This window comes from Charadrius vociferus, unplaced genomic scaffold (assembly GCF_000708025.1).
Source record: "Charadrius vociferus isolate BGI_N301 unplaced genomic scaffold, ASM70802v2 scaffold321, whole genome shotgun sequence".
NCBI lineage: Eukaryota > Metazoa > Chordata > Aves > Charadriiformes > Charadriidae > Charadrius > Charadrius vociferus.
The window spans coordinates 2591280-2606023 of NW_009646934.1; the positions used below are offsets into that span (position 1 = coordinate 2591280).

The window sequence follows — 14744 nt, forward strand, 5'->3', positions numbered from 1 at the left end:
TTTTTAGTTTAGGATTCAAGGCAGCTTATTTTACTTCATTTTGGAAATGTGCTTGTCTATAAGTCACTCAGTCAAAATTTCCTGTAAAGATTTTATAGTGACCTTTAATTTAATCAGTGATGCGGACAGCATTTTCAACTGTGGACTAATCCACAGAGGTTTTAGATAATCTTTCAGCAGATTAATGAGGAGTTGACTTTTTTTTTTCTTTCCACAGAGATAAGAGGGAGAGAGTTAGAATGCTGCATAGTTTTATATTCTACCTCACCATTTACACTCTTGATAGGACATAATTTTTTATGTGTAAGCTTTTGATGTTTTGTATTTGTTTATATTTTGTAAAACGTTTTGTTGAGTTGCAGAACTTCTGCAGCACCAGCAAATTCTGATTTAGTCTCTCCTCCCTTTAGAAGAGAACAAACACAGCAGTTATATATTTATTGCTCAGGATTGTTAACAGACCAGTGGTTTTTTTACTCCCCTTTGGCTTGTCAGGGTGACTCTGAAGAGGGTGCTTCAGCCAGGCAGTATAGCATTTTTAGAAAAGTGGAAAAAGCTGGCTTTAGACTGTGACAAAAGTTTGCCTCCCTCTCTCTGCCTGTGAGTATGCTCTGGTTTTAATGTGTTTATTTCTAAATCCCTTACTGCAGGAGTTTCAGATCTAGATCTGTAAACCCTTGTTTTTCTGGGGCGTTTCTCTTCTCACTCATGACCAAATCAGGTTTTTGGCTAATTTTGATCACTGCAACTAGTTACCTGGAAAAATAAGTCTTTTGATGTACTTTTTAAAGACAGCAATATATGATACAGGAAATGAATAAATCTCCAAAATCTGATGGATGCTGAGAGGGGAGAATTTGATTGTGCTTTTGTTATTATTTTGTTATGTTCTGTTGTGGGAATTAGGGAGCTAGTAAAAGGTCCTTTGAACTGTTCAATACTGAGTGTTTTGGAAGGAAAACATGCTATGTGTTGCCTTCAATTATGAGTGATAAAGAAACAAGAATAAAGTTCTTCATAGGAGGAGAACATGTGAATGGAGAAAGTTTAACGTGCTAGAATTTTTATTTATTCTCATTGTGCCATTTCTTTAACAAAATTACACTCTGGTGCAGTTTGAATCTACTGCAAAGAGCAGAGGAATAACTTATTGAAAGTGTGTGAGTAACCTGAAAAAAAAATATCATAGTTTGTGAGTTGACGATATGGTAAAAGCAACTTTTTGCTATTACAGCAGTTCTTTTCACAGTGCTTTACTAACATGTGTTAGAGTGTTGAGGAGCTTCACCAGTAGTATTGCAATTGGTTGGGAAGCAAATATGAGTAGAGGTTGTGTTGAAATTGAGCTCTTGAAGAGCTGCACATTAAGAACTGGTTTCTGGGCTCAACATTACCAATACTCACTCTATACCTCTTCCAGCTTCTCCTTTGAATTTCAGAGAAGCAGTTCTGGTGCAAAATAAAATTTGACCTATAGCAATTGAAAAGTGCTCCACTGATGTAATGGCAAGGCAGCAACCTTTGTCTAGGCATGTCATCAGCTTGGTTGAACTGCAGAAGCTGTTCTTGCCTCAGTGTTGACAGACTTCAGCTCCCAGCTCTGGCAGCTTGGAAGCACTGCGCTAACTATGTGTTTTGCTAGCTAGTTTTCTGTCTCGCACTTTAGCAGATTTGCTGCTGCCCTGTTCTTAATCTAGTGCTGATGCACGTCGCTTTGTTGGAATCGAGTCCTTCTGGGACCATGCCTTCCATCTCAAGTCCAGCAGAGCACAGGCATCGTTCTGTGAACATGGCCTTCGGGTTATGGGCCAGAGGGACGAGGAGCCTGTCCTGCAACTGCGTTTTCTTCTCTTTGCAGAAAGCTCCTACTGTTTCTGTGTTCCTGTATATTCTCTTAAAAAAGAATAAATGTCACAATATGTAGCAAAATAAAGCGACTCTTCTCTACCCACTCTTTACTGTTCTTCTAGGAGTTATTGTGTGTTTTGTTTTAAACTTTGATTTAACTACTTCTTCTGTTAAAGGAAACGTTCAATTTCTTATAAATATCACTTCACTTCAGTCTTAGGAGAAGTATTAAATAGGAAGAAGTTAAATGTATCTGTGTTTCTGGACAACCTTTAACTGCTCACCTTTTTGTGTTTGTCAAAATTGAACTGTAGTGCAGATCTATAAAGTTTTTGGTGTGAGTGATGTGCCACAGAATGAGAATAGGAAAGAATAACAATTAAGCTTTTATTGGTGAAGGAAGAGAAACTAATGGGGTACCTGACCTTTCTTAGGTCTTTGGGGAAAATGTTAATATAGAATAGACTCGCTTAGCTAACATTAAACAATTTTTATTTGATTATTTTTGAAGCATTGTAAATATAAGCTTGTATTAAGGACTTTATTAGCAATGCCTGTCTTCAAATTTACTGTAATTATTTTTGAAGATTCTTTATTTGCTGTTGCAATTTTACTTTCATAGAATCATAGAATGGTTTATGTTGGAAAGGACCTTGAAGATCATAGAGTTCCAACCCCCCCTGCCATGGGCAGGGACATCTCCCACCAGCCCAGGTTGCCCAAGGCCACATCCGCCTGGCCTTGAACACCTCCAGGGATGGGGCCTCAACAGCCTCTCTGGGCAACCTGTTCCAGTGCTTCACCACCCTCAAAGTGAGAAACTTCTTCCTAATGTTTAATCTAAACCTGCCTTCTTCCAGTTTATAACCATTCCCCCTCGTCCTGTCACTCCATGCCCCAGTAAAAAATCTTTCCCCAGCTCCCCTGTAGCCCCTTTAGGTACTGGAAGGCCGCAATAAGATCTCCCCGGAGACTTCTCTTCTCCAGGCTGAACAGCCCCAGCTCTCTCAGCCTCTCCTCATAGGAGAGGTGCTCAAGCCCTCAGATCATTACCTTTCTGTCCTAGACTTCAGTAAACACCCCCTCTTATTTGTCTCTTTGGATTTACAGTTTTCATTAAAAGTATCATCTCATTGACAATACTTTAAAGTCTTGTTTAGGATCTTTCATTTAAGTATACCTAAGTGTACTTGAACGATGGTTATTTAACTTGGATTATTCTTACTTTAAAGGAGTTTGCACAGAAAGATAATATTTTTCTTTTTTTTTTTTTTTAATGGGGCTCAGAACTGATGGAGGTATTTTAGCTGTTAACCAGCTTGGTTGTGATAACCTGACTGACCTCTGTTAGGGGTACGTGCTGTGGAAGGGGTGTGTGTGTGTATGTATTGTAGTACATAGTGGGTGGCAGGATCTATTCTGGCTGTGATCCTGGTGTTGACTTCAGTTGAACACATTGGACTACATTCCTTCAATAGTACTTGATACTGATACAAAATTCTTTATTTCTGCTTAAATTTAAAACACTTTTTATTGGCTTTTCGTTCCTCTTTTTCTCCCCTCTGTATGTTAAATCCAGTTGTATGAGCTTGACAGGTGAAGCAAAACTTCCTTCTTATACTGTTGGAAAGTGAGCTTTAAAGTATTATCTGTAGGCCGGGTAACTGGATCCCTGACACAGTGGTTTCACAGGGCGATTGTGTAATGGTAATTACCAGCCCTTTCTATGTAGTTCATTTAAAAGTAATGACTAGTGAATGTAAAAGGAATAATAGGTGTTAACCGTGGAATACATTAACTTGTGGAGATGCCAGGGGGCTTTCATTTGTTGTAGTCAGAAATTTGAATGGGGATAGGGATGGATGTTGAAATTTGTTTTTTGTATCCTGTTTTGTCATTTATGGTATAAATCTGCTGAATGAGATAAATTTTACATGACAGCTTATGTCCCAGTAGCTATCATCTCTGTTTCAGTGAAATCATTCTGGGCTAAATACATGGGAATTGGCTTTCTAGATGACTTCTATGGGAAAGTGGTAACAGATTATTGGAGATGTAAACTTCTGATATTTAAAACTTTGCTTAAATAAAGACTGTCACTGATAAGGATAACTAGTATTGCGCTTTATTTTGAAGGACCTGAAATGAAGACTTCTAGCTCTTAACAGAAGGAATTTTGTCTGATGCTGAAAGCTCTGTTGTTTATTTTAAATAAGTATAAAGAATAGCGACACTCCTCCCATAACCCTCGGTGTTAGAAGGAAGATACTGGCTAAGACTTTAGTAAATCAACTGAAATTTGTAATTTCTGAGAGCAAGTATGAGTGTCATATTGGCTTGTGCAGGTGTTCCCAAACTGGGAAAGATTTAGCATGCTTCTAGCCTGGTTTTGGAACAGTGGCTTAATGCATTAAGGTAGTTGTGTCTATGTTAATGTAAGGTCTTCTGTAGCTCTTCCGTTATACCACATAAATGTTGTAAAGAGTCTTAAACAGAGACACCACTACTCCTTTCTACCCAATGGAGGATACATTTATAGTATGAATCATGTATCTGCCCTCAGTCTGACAGCTGGAAATAACTATCGACTAACACAAAATAATAATGAGCCCCGTTAGTCCTAAAGAAGTCCTATTTTCCCCAGTCTGTTTGCCAAAGCAGGAGGTGCCTGTTGAAAGAGTGGTGGCACAGAAGGATTATTGGGAAAGCAGAGACGTGACCAGTTAGAAACATCTTACCCTTTGAACAGTGATAGCAATCTGCATGAAGTCAAATTGTGGCATTATCAATTATCAAATTAGTGGCTTCCTGATTAGTGTTTAGGGCTTGTTCTTCTGCAACTGACAGATGCAGGGGAAAGTATTACAATGCTTTTTAATAACCTGTAAGGCTTTTTCTTTACTTAGCAGGAAAGGAATTTCTCTTTTGTGGAAAACACTTTTTCTAGTCTGTGTTTCGTTGCAACAAGCAGGGATAATACCCTGACAAGTTTTGAACCTTGCTGCAGATTTTTATGAAGGCGTTTTACTAATATGGCATACCCTTTCCCCCTTGTGTAGATACTGCATTAAGTAATAGCAATGTGATTGGAATAGTTGGCTGTTGCAATATGTGTGAATTTAGTTACCCAATCTGTCTGTTTCTCCAACTGAACGATTACAAAAAACATTGAATTGCACTACTGGATATCCATTAATTAGTAAACGTAGCTAAACTGAACTGGGTATAGGTGGATAAAAGAAGTGTGGTGTATGCAACTTCGACCTGTTCTTTCAAGTTAGTTCCTAGTTTGCTGCTTTGTGTATTGGTTGAACTACTTTCTAAATTGTTAATGTGAAAATAATTACTTTGCTTTATCTATAAAGTTAATTAACAGGCACTTCAGTGCACCTTGTATTTTCTCAGTGTTGTGAAGTAGGTGGTTTCTGAGGCTAAGCTTAAGAAGGATGGAGTGTGTGTTTGTCCGCTTCAGGGAGAAGGAAGAGGGTCTGCTGGTTCTGGAGAGGGCTGTTTATGCTGCTGGGAAGAAGGACAGATTGCTTGGGTATTTCCATAAACACTCCCAATTAGTCATTCCTGGTGTAGGTAAGAGCACATGTCACTGTAGTGACACTTACAAAAGGTGTTGTGGCCTAACTTGGCCCAGCGTTGCTCAACACCTGGTCTCTCCCTGGGTGTCCCTGTTCATCAGTTGGTGCGTCATGGCATGGTGGAGACGTGTTGTGACCTGGGTAAGACATGTCCTCAGCTCCCGCACTATGCTGCCTCGCTGCTCGGTAGGAAAGGGCTGGGCAAAACATATTTTCTCTTCCCAGGCAGCGTGCATGCACTGTTCGCCTGGCTTACTCTTTCCTGTTGTTCAGCAGTTTAAAAGCGGTGCCTGTAGGTGAGGATTATGAACTGCTGTTATGTGGGTGATGGGGATGCAGTGCCTTAACAGAAGAAGAGGAAGTGGCAGTAGTTAGTTAGTTGGCAGCTCTCTCATTCCGTCCTGCAAAAGCATCCGAAGTTCAAACCTGTGGGGAAAATAATTTATTTTCTAAGCAGCCTCCTTCCTTTCCAGGTTTGTTTTGAATCATTTGAAGCCTGAGGATCTAAAATTATTATTCAGGCCTGCCTGCTACATAAATAAAGCTTCAGAATCAACAGCACCAAAAAAAACCACCACAACCCTAGAGAGGCATCCAGGGAAGATGGGGACAGTGTGGCTTTCAAAAGAAGGATCAATAAAAACATACATTTCTGAAAGTATCGATGTAATCTGCAAACAGTTAGTTCGGAATTGTGCTACTTCAAATGGGGAGACTGAGAATGCCTGGTCTTCAAGCAGATGGGAGAGGAGATGAGGAGCAGGAAAAGGGGAAGCAATGAATGAGGAGAATGTAGCTGGAAATCAGTAAGTGAATCTGTTAGAATGATTTAAGGGGTAAAGATGTATGGTTCAAGACCCTGATGAAATATCTTTGTTGTCAAAACCAAGCACCTAGTGAAGGAGCTGTCAGTAGTGGTAGCAGTAGCAGAAGCCAGTGATGTTATTGTTGTCTTCACTATGGAAAAGCTTCTCAACATATACTTTGAAAAAGAACCCCAAATGCTTCGCAATAAAAAAGGGAAATTGTGCTCAGGAATGGATTGGAAACATAGGCCTGCTCAGAGCAGGGGAAAATCTCCTCTGTCTGGTGTTTGTGGGGAAGAAATGACTCACAGTAGGATAGCTGGTATGTTGAGAGGGCTTAGAGTTGTTAAAAGTTTGGAATAATGTAAGGAGAGTGCTACAGTTGTAATCCCAATTGATATTCAGAATGTCTGTAATGAAATATCTGCTGTTGGTCAAAACACATGTGCTCTCTTAAGTAAGTAACATTACAGTATTTCTCCTGTATTGTACACTGGGTTTTTTTAACATACCAATTGTTTGAAAATTTGATAAAAGATACAGCTTTGAACAACTGTGCTTGGGAAAAGCACGAACTGCCTTGTAGCAAAACCGGCCTATAAACAGGGTTGATTTAGAAAGTTCCAGCAAGATTAAAGAAGGCTAAAAATGATTATTTGCCCAAATAGAAATGGTTGTTCCTGGAAACCAGTCCTCTCAGTAAGATATCGCTTGGGCCAGACATTGAGGACATTGTATACTACAGAGTTATCTTCTAAGTCATGGGCTGAGGATGCCAAAGTGCAAGCAGTTGGATTATGTTAATGTGCTGCTGCTCTGTTGATAGTGCTGATTTAAGAATGTGCTTTTATAAGACATAATTCATTGTATAGTAACATGTTTAAAAGAGTAGGCAAATATTGGCTAATCAAGAATTTCCTTCCTTTCTGTGTTAACTAGTTAATCATGATGTAAAAAAAAAAAATCTTGCTTGTTCTGTAAGCAGTAACATCTTTTATCAGTACATTTGGTGTGTGCAAGTAAACTTCATCTATTTCAGGTAATTAGCCCTGCATTAGTACAACATGGCATCTGGTGTTTAAGCACGAGGTAATTAACTGTACAGTGTAAACATAGTGTGCTAAAGAGCTAACCAAAACCATGAATTTTTAGTGGATCAAAGATAACACACTAGAAATGTTATTTGGGGCTGGAGAGAGTAGTTAACTTTCTCCTGTGTTGCTAGATTATTGAGACCTGGTTAGTGCTGAATGGGCAGAAGAGAAAGGGCCAGACATTACAGGCTGATGCCAACAGCGTCGTGGGCAGGCGCAGCTCTTGTGTGTGGTGCAGGTGCAGCTCTTGTGTGTGGTGGTGGTTTTGTTTTGGTGTGGGTTTTTTTTGTTTTGTTTTGTTTTGTTTTGTTTTTTCCTTCCTTAGTATATAGTGGTGTAATAGCTTAATGTCCTGGAAGATGTGTGGGGTTTTTGTACTTTCAAATTTCAGTTTGCTAGCCTTGCAATTTCACAACTGGCACAAAATGTTAAGAGATGTGTGATAGCTGATGGCCCAGCACTAGGAAAATAGAAACAGGGTTGGAGACATACCTTGTCCAGTAGCAGTTTCTTCCCCCTCCAAAATAAATTTTGGTGCATTTGTCTAAAAAATTGGGAAATTTGCAGTTTGAACTATGTGAAATGGAACTAAGTCTGTAGGAAGCGTGGATTCTGTATGCTGGTGGTTCCCGAGTGTGCTAATCCAACAGGGAAATGAAAGATCAAGTTTCTTACCAACTGTAACACTCGCCAAGTTGTATACACATATGACTGATAAATGCATATCTAAATTTCTGAATATATGAGAGTTCTTACTATTGGGGTAAATAACTAGTTGACCCACAGATGTGGCAGGAAAGGTAATAATTTACTGAGTCCTAGGTGGGCTGGAGGTACACTTCCATCACTGGAAGTGGGTTCTCCGTTTAATACTGCTACTTTGATATGTAAGATGGATTTTGTGGAGGACAGAAGGAAACGGTTCTATGATAAAAGCTGAAGCCAGAACCTGATCTTCATGCAAATTTTTGTTTCTTAAGCAGTTTGTCAAATGGTTAGGTGTCAAGCGAAAGCATGACTAGGGTCTGAAAGCTTCTTTTGGTTCTTCGAACCCAAACTGGCTCCCTGACATAAGCAGCAGAACTGGGACTGAAAACTAAAATTAAAATTTCTGGAGGCTATGCACGAAGCGGGATAGAGTCCAGCTCCTTATGTACAACCTGATTGGGATCTATGCAAATGCTAGAAGAAGCAAGGAATAAACTAGTCAACAATTTAAGAGCCATAAAATGGACAACTATAGTGAGTAGGAAGTTGCAGACAGGTACTCGCTTCTGTTTCAACATTACTGGATATGCTGGGTAGCAAAGATCTGCTATTTTGAAATGTTTAACCCAGCTTATTTTACTGACAGGTTAAAAATGTTTACATGAACAGCTCCATTAGCAAGTATGAAGGGCTACAGCCTTTAGTAGGAAGATGACGACAAACAGGTGGCACGGGCTTGCTGGATAACACAATCTGATATCACAACTGTGAAGTGCACATTTCTTCACCACCACATAATCATTCTTCTGAACGGCTCTTTAATCATCAGCAAAGGCCTCTAATTAATTCAGTTTGACAGTTTGATTACAGCATTTTAACAGCTTCTGAAAAATAATTCAGTTACAGAAGTGGTAAACTTGCTGCCTTGACAATGAAGATAAAGTGCTGCCTCACAGCCGGAAAGGCAGAGCTAATCTTGTAATTCCTGATCCATCTTTGTGTCTTGGTTTAAATGTGTGATATTTCTTCTCCATGTAAGTATATGTGAAGTCCACTTTCATGGATCAATAAAATGCTTGAAATAATGTGTAGATATAATTGATGTAAAAGGCAGGTATGTATCTATCGCATAAGCAGCCTGTGTGCACTGATCTGATCAGAGATCAATATTTTCAAAATCTACTATTGCTGTATCAGTGAGAAGAACAGTTGCCTCCACTGAAGTGTCCTTCCACATTGTTAGAGCAGAACTGCTAGCAGTAATAAATTCTTTGGGTATGTATGTTATCTGAGGTAGATCTCAAACGTGCTGTATCTGCAGAAGTCTGAGTCATGTCTTTGACAACAGCTAGCTTGATACTGTGCATTACTGAAATGTTTGAAATGTATTGAAATGTTCATTTTGCTGTACTGGGATTCTGCTAAAATACATTTGTAAAGGGTATCTAGTCCTGGAATTCAGGAGGATAACTTTTAAAATTAAGTTCTGTCCAATTATGCTTTGTTTTGCGTGCAATTATTGGACTGTTGTGTGTCCTGATCATTTGTCCATAGCTTGCAAAACCTGGAAAGACAAAGACTACAGAGAATCATTTAGCTTGGAAAAGACCCTTAAGATCATTGAGTCCAACCATAAACCATGATAACACACATGATAAAAATACAATTTAAATCTCTACTTCCTACAGAACAGTTCGAACAGGTATACAAGAGAAGGTACTGTTCCACAAATGAAGATTTTACATATTTCTGACCTTGCTTTGAGTTTCAAATTTTCTTTATTTAAAAGAAATAGAAAGCATTAATTATTGTATGTAGAAGGAACTGAGAGTTAGGAGTGAAGAATTTCAGTGTGCTTGGGTGGGGTGGGGCTTCTGGAACTCAGAAGTGTATCTAGTGGGAAAATAGGAAGGTGATGCATCAGAGATGAACTACAATTTCAGAACACTGGGAGGTAATTTTAGCAGCACAGCACTTCTTAGTATTGCCATTTTGTGCTATGTGGAAATATGTTAACTAGCAAACAGTAACCTAGATCTGTAATTTTGAGTATAAGTATCTTCTGCTGCTTGTTTTTTGGTGTGTGGGTTGGCTGGTCGTTTTTTTTTTTTGGTTTGGTTTTGTTGTTTTTTTTTTCTTTACCTAAAATTGTGTCAGATTCTTCCTTCAAGATCATCTAAGAGGATCTGGTAATGCTCTCCATGTCTGTCCATGATTGCTGGTTCCTAAGCATGTTTTTCTCCCCATCTGTCTTTTAATCTGTTCTTGCATTTAATAATACTGAGAATGAGGTGGTTAAGCAGATGTCAAGGAGGTATTAAAATATAGGTATGTTTTATGCAATGAACAGGTCATAATTTGACTAGGCAGCTTTAAATCCAGTCAGGTGAAGAGTGTCCAGAGTGTTTTAATTTTCAACTGACTGACCTGTTGCATATAACCCCTCTCTTGTGGTGGCTTAACACTTGAAAATAAAGGTGTTTGAAGGGGGAAAAAATGCATTTAACATAGTATTACTTTTTTTTTATTTTTTTCCACAGACTCTGACACATCTCTGGGACCTGCAATGACAAGTCAGAACAGTAGCCATGCAGAGAAAACTGGTGAAATGTCCTCAAAGCAGTCAGCACCAAAAGTGCAGGTCCAGCGATCTGTCTCCCGAGAAACCATCACTATTCATTTCTCTGCATTTGGGAAGGAGGAAGAAGAGGAGGAAGAGGAGTTTAAGGAATTTCTTGATGAGGAACTAGATGACCAAAGCATTGTAACAGCACTTGAAGCCAAGGAAGACCTCTGCTTTGAGCATACCAGCCATGATTTTTCTGGTCCAGCTACCTCGCTTAACATGGCCAACTCTGCATCACTACTGTCCTCATCGCCTGCAGTTCTGCCAACTGCAGAGACTGTAAAGCTGTTGGATTCTCCTTCCACATCCCAAGTATTCAGTGCAGTGCCACTAATCCTGTCTCCATCATCACACTCATGTCATACAGTTAGCTTATCAGGTGTACCACCACCTGTGGAACAGAAATCCAGCCTGTCGTCTTCCCCATCCTCATCCCCTTCCAGATCAGTTGTCTGCTCTAGTGGATCATCCACAGTTTCTAGTTCAAAGCCTTTTAAGGGTTTAGTCAAGTCCCTTTCAACAGATGTGGAACCAAAAGAACCCACCCCACCGATGCGACATAGACAGTTAATGAAAACCTTAGTGAAATCTCTGTCTACAGACACTTCTAAACAAGAATCTGAAGCTGTGTCTTACAGGCCACCCGACTCGAAACTGAACTTGCATCTGTTCAAACAGTTCACTCAACCTCGAGCTACAGGTGGTGATTCTAAAACTGCCCCCTCATCTCCATTAACATCTCCCTCTGACACTCGTTCCTTTTTTAAAGTACCTGAAATGGAGGCTAAAATTGAAGATACTAAACGACGCCTTTCTGAAGTAATCTATGAGCCTTTTCAGCTGCTCAGTAAAATAATGGGTGATGAAAGTAGTAGCCACAGGCCCAAAGCCTTATCTTCAAGTGCTTCAGAACTCTCAAACCTTTCCAGCTTGAATGGCCATTTGGAAAGCAATAACAACTACAGCATTAAGGAAGAAGAATGTGATTCTGAAGGGGACTTCTATGGAAGTGACCTGAACCTGAATAAGAACGATCAGTCAAAGGTGGCTGAGGAACATGCAAAAGAGACGGAGACCAAAAGCTCTCAGTCTGTAAGCACAAAGGACGTGAGTTCAAAAACTTCACTTGTACTTGAAAAATGTTCGTTGTCTGCACTAGCAAGCAGAGAGGATGAGGAGTTTTGTGAACTATATTCTGAAGACTTTTCCTTGCTAGAGGATGAAAGCAAAACTGATAAACCTACTGAAACTTTACTGGATCCCGAGATGACTGAGGAAAATGGTACTATGCTTAGTAGTGAAGATGAAAATAATCTAGATGTGCAACAGCCTGAAATACCAGTGAAAACTTTATACTTCTTAACACTGTTAGTCTATGCTTACTTTATTATCCCTCTCCCTGGCTACTTAAGTGGACTCTTATTTGGAATGGCCCTTGGATTTATGATAGCTGTCTGTGTAATTTGGCTTCTTACTCCACGTACTCGTGACTATCTCAAATTGCATAAAAGTATGAAAAAACAATGGCATACAGGAGCTCTAGACATCAAAGAACCTGAAATATTGAAGGTGAGGTTATGGCATTTTGTGTGTGTGTCTGTGTGCATTACTTTGGGTAGAAGTAGTAAACTAGATTTATTCTGAAGGTGTAAATGAGCTGAATTATCCCCATGTGTAAACAGGGGTTTAGGATCAGACAGCTTGGGCAAGGGCGTACATGGTTTAGTATCCAAGAATATGAAGACTTCAGTGTCCTTAAGGATTAGTAGAAAACCAGAATTGCTTCAAAAGTAAAAGGACAAATGTTTTTGCTGATGGATTTGAAATGATCCAGCTAAACTACTGAGAGCAAGTAGTGTCAGAGTTTAGCGTGTAAAACAACATTTGTTCTTGAAGCTGCACCTTGTGAGATGTTTTTCTGGGATATTTTGCTGTCGAGGCAGTAATTTGTCTGTCTTGTCTGTTCAGTCTAAGCAGATTCAAAAGCGCTGTGTTCAAGTAAAGCATAGGTAGTTGGAGAGCATATGGATTCTCCTCAAACGTTAGCGTTAGAATGGGAAGAGGAAGGAGTGGTGAAAGGGATGTACCCATGGGTTACAATGTCTGTGGTTCTGTGTGCTGATATCTTGAATACTGTACTGTATAACATGGATTACAGTTCAGTAAAATGTGTGCCTGAGAGCTGTGTTTTAAATCAAGCTCTTAGAAAATCTATCCTCCCTCCTCTTTGCCCTTCCCCATCTCCACTTCTGGTTCACAACTGCAAATTGTGGTCGCTTTGTACATCTGGCACGTTGCTGTCTGTCCAGTTGTGGTCCATGTAACCACTCAGTTACTTCAGCGGCTTTGGGCTTTTTCTTTGTCCCTGTCCTTCCTCTCCTGATCTCCGTCTCTGATGAATTAAAAGAATATTTTACCAACTGCAGAATTCTGAACAATAAAGCATCTACTAGTTTCTGATGTGCAACAGAAGCATTTCAGAATGATAGCGGTACACCCTTCACTTGTTATCACTTGCTTATCTTTGTGAGTGCTTTCTTGTACTTGTGTAAAGATTAAATCCATCCTGAGCGAGTATTTGTGAGTGCTTTCTTGTATTTGTGTAAAGATTAAATCCATCCTGAGCTTTCTGAAGGTGCATCTCCAGTTGTGTACCAACACAAAGGTTGCATGAATTCAAATTAAGGCAGTATTGGTTATATGCTGGAGAATCTGTAGTGTATTGATAGCTAATCCCATTATCTTTAGGTAACTGAAAAGTTAGAGAAACAGGATGTAAAAGCCAACTTTTGTTGAATACAGGCAGCAATTGCATGCCCAGCCCTGATGTTCCTTTTTTTTCTTGAATGGTATGAGTTTTGGTCTTTATTTGCTGTTGTGAATGCAGACTGAACCCTTCTGTCTGCCCAGTTGATTTACCTGTTGCTCACAAGTACAAAACTTGACAAACTCAGTTCTGTCCTTCTTAATTGGGTGCTGAGACCCTGCATCTAAATTTTCCTTGATACATGAAAGCTGGTAAAGATCATGATATTCGTTGTTGGCTGGTGTTGAGCTGGCGCTTTGAGATGTTAGCTGTTATTCAGGAACCTTTAAGCTATATTTTAATGCTTTTAACCAGGAGATACATTTTATGAGAATAGCTGTAGACGAGCAATGAACTGTGCAGGGAAGTCTGTCTGAATGTAGATTAATGTTTTATATGACCTGATAAGTATTTCTTGTGCTCATTAACACACAAAGCAATTGTCCTTAATATGTAAAGCGCTGCAAAAGGGCTTTGTAATGCTTCAGGGGTTTAAAAGCTGTCATATTGCAGCGCAACAAAGTGTAACATGATTTAGCAGATTGCAAGTTATTATTACCACATCATACAACAATCTTCTGTTTGCCTCTGTCAAAATGAGCACTGGACAGTTTAGATCCTCTGAAAAATGAGGCATAATCTGTAACAAAACTCACAGGAATATAGGAAAAACAAACTTTACGCTCTTGCATAAAGATGCTTGCTTCAGGACTTGTTGGCCTTGTATTCTGGCCTGAACTGTTTTGATGCCATTATGATAAATACTACGAGTAGGATCCCTTTATGGAGTTCTAGGAGTTGGGATTCTGTCCAGCTGCTGTCAGGCTATTTTTGTACAAGTACATGTGCACTCTCCCCCATGTAAGTACTGTTTGAGAAGTTCATATTTCCCTGGTTTCAAGAAGTAGTGGCAAATTCCCCTCAGCAGGTGCCAAAATACCTCAACATTAATGTCATCTCCCCTAAAACTGTTACTTTGCAATGTGAAAGAACAAAACACTTTTGTGCTGGTTAGTGTGTGCTTCTGTAGATTTGAATCAAATTACTTTTTTCAGTTTGTTCTTTTTACACTTACTTATTCCACTCAATTCTATGGTATTGGAGGGAGAACACCCTGCCCACCCAACCAGAAAGCGCACACAACCCCCCTGCATCTTCAACGTATGTTTTCTTATCCTCTTACTCCCTTAGTCGTCAGTTCTCTAGCTTCCTTTTCCTTTTTCTTTTTTTTTCTCTGCCCACAGGTGTTTTTTTTTCTTCTTTAAT

General features: G+C 39.4%; 1 protein-coding gene across 2 annotated transcripts in view; it reads left to right on the forward strand.

The window, feature by feature from the left end:
• Positions 1–10594: 10594 nt before the first annotated feature.
• TEX2 (testis expressed 2) overlaps positions 10595–14744 on the forward strand; it is a 29065-nt gene continuing 24915 nt past the window's right edge. Inside the window, exon 1 of one of the 2 annotated variants that reach the window (XM_009894787.1) lies at positions 10595–12241. In XM_009894787.1, coding sequence (XP_009893089.1) covers positions 10613–12241 — 1629 coding nt within the window. In that variant the 5' untranslated portion in view covers positions 10595–10612. The remainder of the gene's footprint in view (positions 12242–14744) is intronic. The other variant, XM_009894786.1, reaches the window with a different exon arrangement.